This window comes from Crocodylus porosus, unplaced genomic scaffold, assembly GCF_001723895.1.
Source record: "Crocodylus porosus isolate Cpor-Errol unplaced genomic scaffold, CroPor_comp1, whole genome shotgun sequence".
Classification (NCBI taxonomy): domain Eukaryota; kingdom Metazoa; phylum Chordata; order Crocodylia; family Crocodylidae; genus Crocodylus; species Crocodylus porosus.
The window spans coordinates 87,929,270-87,935,269 of NW_017728886.1; the positions used below are offsets into that span (position 1 = coordinate 87,929,270).

Consider the following 6,000-nt stretch of genomic DNA (forward strand, 5'->3'; position numbering starts at 1 on the left):
GGCAGAGCCCCAGTTCTGCAGCCCCGCACTGTCATGACCCCATGCTACTAGGGTCTCTATGGAGACTGCCTGGGAGCCACACAGGCAGGGGGCTGCTGGGAAATGGAGTCCAGCCACCAGCTGGATCTGCCATTTTGCCTACCCCTGGCCTAGCCAGTCTCTGTTAAGCTTTTTGCCAACTCAGACCCCTCACTACTTCCTCTCTTCTGTATTTTTCTTTTCCTGAAACATTCTCCTATCAATATTTACCAAATGGATGCATGCTTCTTTGAAAAATCTCTCAAAATATTTAATTAATTATTATTAAATAGCTTTTAAATTAATGAAAAACTTGTCCTCTTTCTGTTGTAATGCACCCCACCACCACCACCTTTAAAAGTTTTTTTTTTAATGCCCCATACCTTTAGACTGCTTTGGAGTGGTTACAGCACAGTTAGGAGGAGCAATAATAGTGCTAACAGTCACTGATATTACTGCACATGATTTTTACTTGCAGTTAGAAGGCTAACAACTGCATGTGACAAGACTAAGGTACAGAATGAGAAACACCGTCAAAACATATACAATGTGGTTTTCCCAAAATTTAAAAGCAGGAGACTTTGCATCAGGAGCGGTACAATAAAAATATGCAATGGCCATCACCAGTAAAACTGTCTGTGAGGAGACACTCACCCTCTATCTCATATCCCACTCCATTGTTATGTCTTTTTAGTACGTCTAACACAGTCCCTTCATTAAACTCCCTTCAGTAAACTCTTCATTTACTATCCCCCAATCTTGTATTACTGATCTTCTTATGGTGCGATTCAAAACTGATCACCATGCTATTCCTCTGAGTATGTTACTTTCTGAACGTTTCTAGTAACGCGCATCCACGCTGCACAGGAGATAATTTTGCCTTTGGTAAACAACTATTCTGGCCTGCTGCACTTAGAAGCATTAGCTGAAATGTCACCCAAATCATATATTTGAACCAAAGCAATACCTAAAACGTTACCTCTCCTGATTTCCTCCTTTCCATTGCGTCTAGGTTGGTTGCATATAACTGCAGTGAGCTTAGGGACAAGGGTAGAGGAAAGACTTAAATCACAGAGACTGCAGAAAGAACATGAGCAGAAGAAATCAAAGGACAAAATTGTGCTGCATGGAATTGAAACTCAGGGCAATATGTGTTGGCAAGAACAGTAATAGTGATAATCGCCATCAGTAACTACAGTGATACATATACACTTAGCAGTTGAATACTGCTACACTGTACTAAGAAATGAGAAAAACAAGCATATACTGAGTGAGATACTATCAAGGTAGGGTGCTCAAATCTAATTGACATACAAAAAACTAGAACTCTTGGTTCCAATATGATACCTTTTATTAGACCAACTGGAAAATGGCAAGGAAACTGTCCTTTTCTGCAAGCTTTCGAGATCAAAGTCCCTTTTGTCAGGCTCTGAAAAAGTATAGATGGTATAAGATGGTAAAAAGTCCCCATAGGTAGGAAATAAACTTCATTTTTGCAGAGAAGAAGCTGAAGATGGAAGGCTGTTGGTATTTCCATTTTGCCATTTTCCATCTTCCATCTTGCCATTTTCCAGTTGGTCTAATAAAAGGTATCATTTTGTTACCATGAGTTCTAGTTTTTTGTATGCCTTTTTGTCTCAGACCAACATGGCTACCAAGTACACCCCTGAAGCATGGAAGATGCTGAATTTTAGCCTATTTTGAACTTTAAACTTCACAGCAGAACAAAAAGGAATTTTTTTTACCTCCCTGCCTGCCATCTGACACCTACAGGGAAGGAATTCTACCTGATCAACACATCAAATCGCTACTCAACACAGCTCACAAAGACACTCTCATGGACCCAGAGGGATGGCCTTCCATCTTCAGCTCCCTCTATGCAAAAATGAGGCTTATTTCTTAACTATGGGGACTTTTTACCATCTTGTACCATCTGTACTTTTCCCAGAGCTTCACAAAGGGCCTTTGATCCTGAAAGCTTACAGAAAAGGACAATTTTCCTGCCATTTTCCAGTTGGTCTAATAAAAGGCATCATTTTGGAACCAAGAGTTCTAATTTTATGTATGTCTTTTTGTCTCAGACCAACACGGCTATCAAGTACACCCCTGAAATCTAATTGAAACTTGAAATTTGCTAAATTTTGTATAATTATTTTGTCGCTTTTCATTTCATAGTTACAAGTAATTTACATACAAAATATATAACATTTATGTGGAGCAATAAATACTCTAAGAATTTACAAATGATGGAATTGCTTGTGCAAACTTAGATGGGAACCACAAATTTCAGTGGGATAACTCACACAAGTAAATGGTCATCAATCTACCTGAGGATGAAAAAATTATGCCACCTATTTGGAGAGTATAAATATTGCCCACAGCACCTGAAATGTACTCATCTCTGGAGAAAAGCTGGTAATCATACTGCATCAGACAGCAAAGTTTCACAGCCAGGGTGCAAATTTGTCCCACTAGATTTACATTTGATAATACACACAATTAGTCAAAAACAAGAAATAATATATTAAGTTGGAATACAAGCAACATTCTACATATGAGCACATACAAAACAAATGCAAACCTTTTCTTGGAATTCAATTCATGCACCATTCAGTCTATTCCACGATTATCCGGCACCATATAATCACCACAGAAACAAAATTTGGTCAAACAAACAGGTCAGACTTACGTAGTTCTCCTACTTTCAATATTTCACACAGCATCTTTGTCAGCTCAATGCTACTTCGGCCAAATGGGCATTCATGTTTGTCTTCTCGGCTACTATTTTCCAAGACAATCTAAAACGGAAATCAGAAAGGAAGTTAAATTATGCAGAAGATACAGGTATTGATGAATTAGTCTCTCTCTTCAGGATATTTAGTAAGCATCTGTATTAGGGGTGTAGATTATAAAGTTAATTTGTTATCATAAGCTAAGAATCTTCCTGCAAAATTGAAGTTAAAACAATGTCATGAATAATTCTGGCGGGGGAGGGGGAGGAAGACATCCCCCTATTTCTGTGTCACCACCACTGCCTCATGGAGCTGGTAGATTGAACAAAACACATGGAATATCACTCAATGTACAGACATGTATTTTGGAAGCCATGTCACTCCAGTGCAACACGATACTTTGGTTCCATCTCCCTGCATGAAGAAGTTGAGATAGAAGTCAATAGCAAGAAGTTGATTTTTTTTTCAATCTAATGTTGTGGTAGGTGTAAAAAGTTATGTTTTAATAAACTGAAAGAAATGTTAAAAATAAGAATATACCTGGGTTTAGAATCTAAAAGGCCTACATATCAAAAATCCTATTTTAGACAAGGTAACAGGGTAAGAAGATGTACTTATTGCATCTGTGGTGAAAGAAACCTTTTCTTGATGCACAAAACATTTGTAATTGTATAAATGCTATGGATGTAAGCAAATCGAACTTCAACAAGTAGTCTTATTATATCCAAGATAACTGTGCAAAAACAACAGAACATAGCATTTGTGAAATTAAGCAACTTATTTTCTTTGGGCTAGAACCTGCCCCACTCCTGCAAATCAACCAAGGATCTCACTGTCCAGCATATAAAGGTATTCTCTCTGAATATACCATGGAGTCTGCCTAAATTATGAGATGCTCATTCCTCATTTGGGTACAAGACAGGGAAGACAGATTAAGGACTGAAAATGAAAAGAAAATAATTCAAAGTAGGTTTTGTACTACGCATTGGCTTTATGATAAAACCTCTCCTACAAGCTTTAACAAAGAAACAAAGCACATGTCCCGAATAGCTGCTGCATGGCTAGAGGAAGAAATACTTCAAAAGCAGATTTTTCTGAAGTACAATAGGACCTCAGAGGCCCTGTGAATTTTCTTCATAAACAGGTGTTTATCTGCTATACTCCCCTTGGTAGTGTTTTCCCCAATTCACTTTCCCACCCAATGTATCTTATCTGTTATGTCCCTTGTTTGAAAAGGCTTCTTTAAAATAGCACAGGGCAGTTTTTTAGCCTTTTCAATGTCTGTGGTGTGGCAACTGCACCATGCCCCTGACTATTTTTGTCACAAACCACAAAAAAAGATGTTCTATCAAGAAATGAACAGAAAACCAGTTGCTTCTCACAAAGACCCTTCAACACAGAAGATGGAAATATACCGCCAATATAGCACTTTTCATCAGTAGATCTCAAAGGCTGGAAACAGAAGCTGCCTTAGGTCGCCTTTCTCCTGACCTAAACATTTTGATGGGAGCATAAAGGCCAAGCAAACAGACATCCACACCCCGTGTCATACCACAAATGCCCAAAGTTTGTGGCCATGACAAAAGGTTTTTAATTTGTGCTGCTATTTAACAGCAGACCTCTGTTTATTTTATGACACAAGGGCAGTCGCAGTTCTGAGCTGCCAGCACTCTGAAGGCATCCCACCCAGGTAGGTGCTCTGGGGGCTCAAAGTGCCCAACCCTGCACATCCCAGTAACTCCCATGAAGGACTGGGCCCCTAAAGACTTGGGAGCACTTACCCGGCTTTCCCCCTCTTACATAGATGCGCCCCTGAGACTCCCCAGGATGCGTCTCCATAAGCAGGGAAAGTCTAAGATTCCCCTCTTACCAAGATGCATCTCTGGGATATTTGGAGCATGGCTCCTTAAGTGGTGAAACCCTGAATGTTTCTGCTTATGGAGATGCACCCTGGAAATCCCAGGTGCATGTCTCTAAATGGGGAAAGCCAGGCAGGAACTTCCTGGGCTTGAGGGTTACAGGACTGGGCCCCTAAAGCCCTGTCTCGCCTCACCAGGAAGGAAAAAAGGCAATGTGCATTTCCTCCTATAAAGTGGATCACCTCCAATGCTGGGACACATCCCAGCCCAGCTGACATGCTTCATTTGTCAATGTCCTTTTCTAGCCAAGGTGTCTTAAACACTGAGAAACCATAATTACCCACTTTTACAGATGGAGGACACAGAGGTACAGTGGTGTGACTTGCCTAAGGTCACCCAGTCATGAACATAAGCAAAATACACGTCTTTTAAGCACCAGTCCAGTGGTCCAACCCCTTAATCATACCACTTCTCTGAGTATGTTCACAAACCTGCATGTTGTAAATCTTTTCTACCTTGGAGAACACATAACAGCAGCAGTCTCCCTATGCCTGGCGAAGGGTGTTTGTGCCCAAAAGCTTGCAGAGAACTTTTCCCCAACTATTTAGTTGGTCTAATAAAAGATATCACGTCTACCCAAAGAACCATGCCTCCCTCAGACAAGTGGAGAAGGGTGTATATGCATATATACCATATATGAATATAAGGCAAGAATTTAGGGATTAAATCCTCGCTCTGTTCAAGTCAATGACAAAAATTCCACTGACTTGCAGGGAGCAGGATTTCACTCTTGCCTCCTATCTTAAAAAACATCTATCAGTATCACCTTGCCCTCATAGAAAATTATATGTATATATATAAAGAATGAAGCCAGAGAACACTGTAGGATGACAAACCCTACATTTCATTGATTATATTGGTTCTTATTAAAATTTCTATAGAACTCTATGGATTCCAACCCTAAATCTACAAAAAGGGACCCAAGGTCATGTAAAAACACTCTCCCACATCCCTCCAGGCATTCAGACTCTTTTGTTTATGACCCCTAACAGGACTGAGACAGTATCAGGGGTAGATAGAAAGAAAGGCAGGCAGTCTCTTGGCTACTGAGTGGTTCGGTGCTTTGCCTAGTGGAATTACTTTTTATGCTAAAAGTTGGGGTTTAAATTACATCTAATTGTTCAGTATAATACCTGGATAGCAGCTGTACTAAATCAAAGAAACACCCCTGCAATTTCTTTTTTGCATTCCTATAGCCACCTTTCAGGAACATGTGAACATCTCCACTGTGCACTGAGGATGAGTCATCCTGCTTTAGAGATCTTTGCAAAGGAAAAGCACTCCACTCCCTTACCCAAGTATAGGAGTCGTGGTAGAATGATGTAAATAAA

At 40.0% G+C, this 6,000-nt stretch overlaps 1 protein-coding gene across 4 annotated transcripts in view; it reads right to left on the reverse strand.

The window, feature by feature from the left end:
- The window catches only part of ELMO1 (engulfment and cell motility 1), a 446,831-nt gene that overhangs the window by 212,033 nt on the left and 228,798 nt on the right, over positions 1-6,000 (reverse strand). For all 4 annotated transcript variants that reach the window (XM_019538714.1, XM_019538724.1, XM_019538705.1 and 1 more), the window contains one exon: positions 2,708-2,816. In XM_019538714.1, the coding sequence (XP_019394259.1) occupies positions 2,708-2,816 (109 nt within the window). The remainder of the gene's footprint in view (positions 1-2,707; positions 2,817-6,000) is intronic.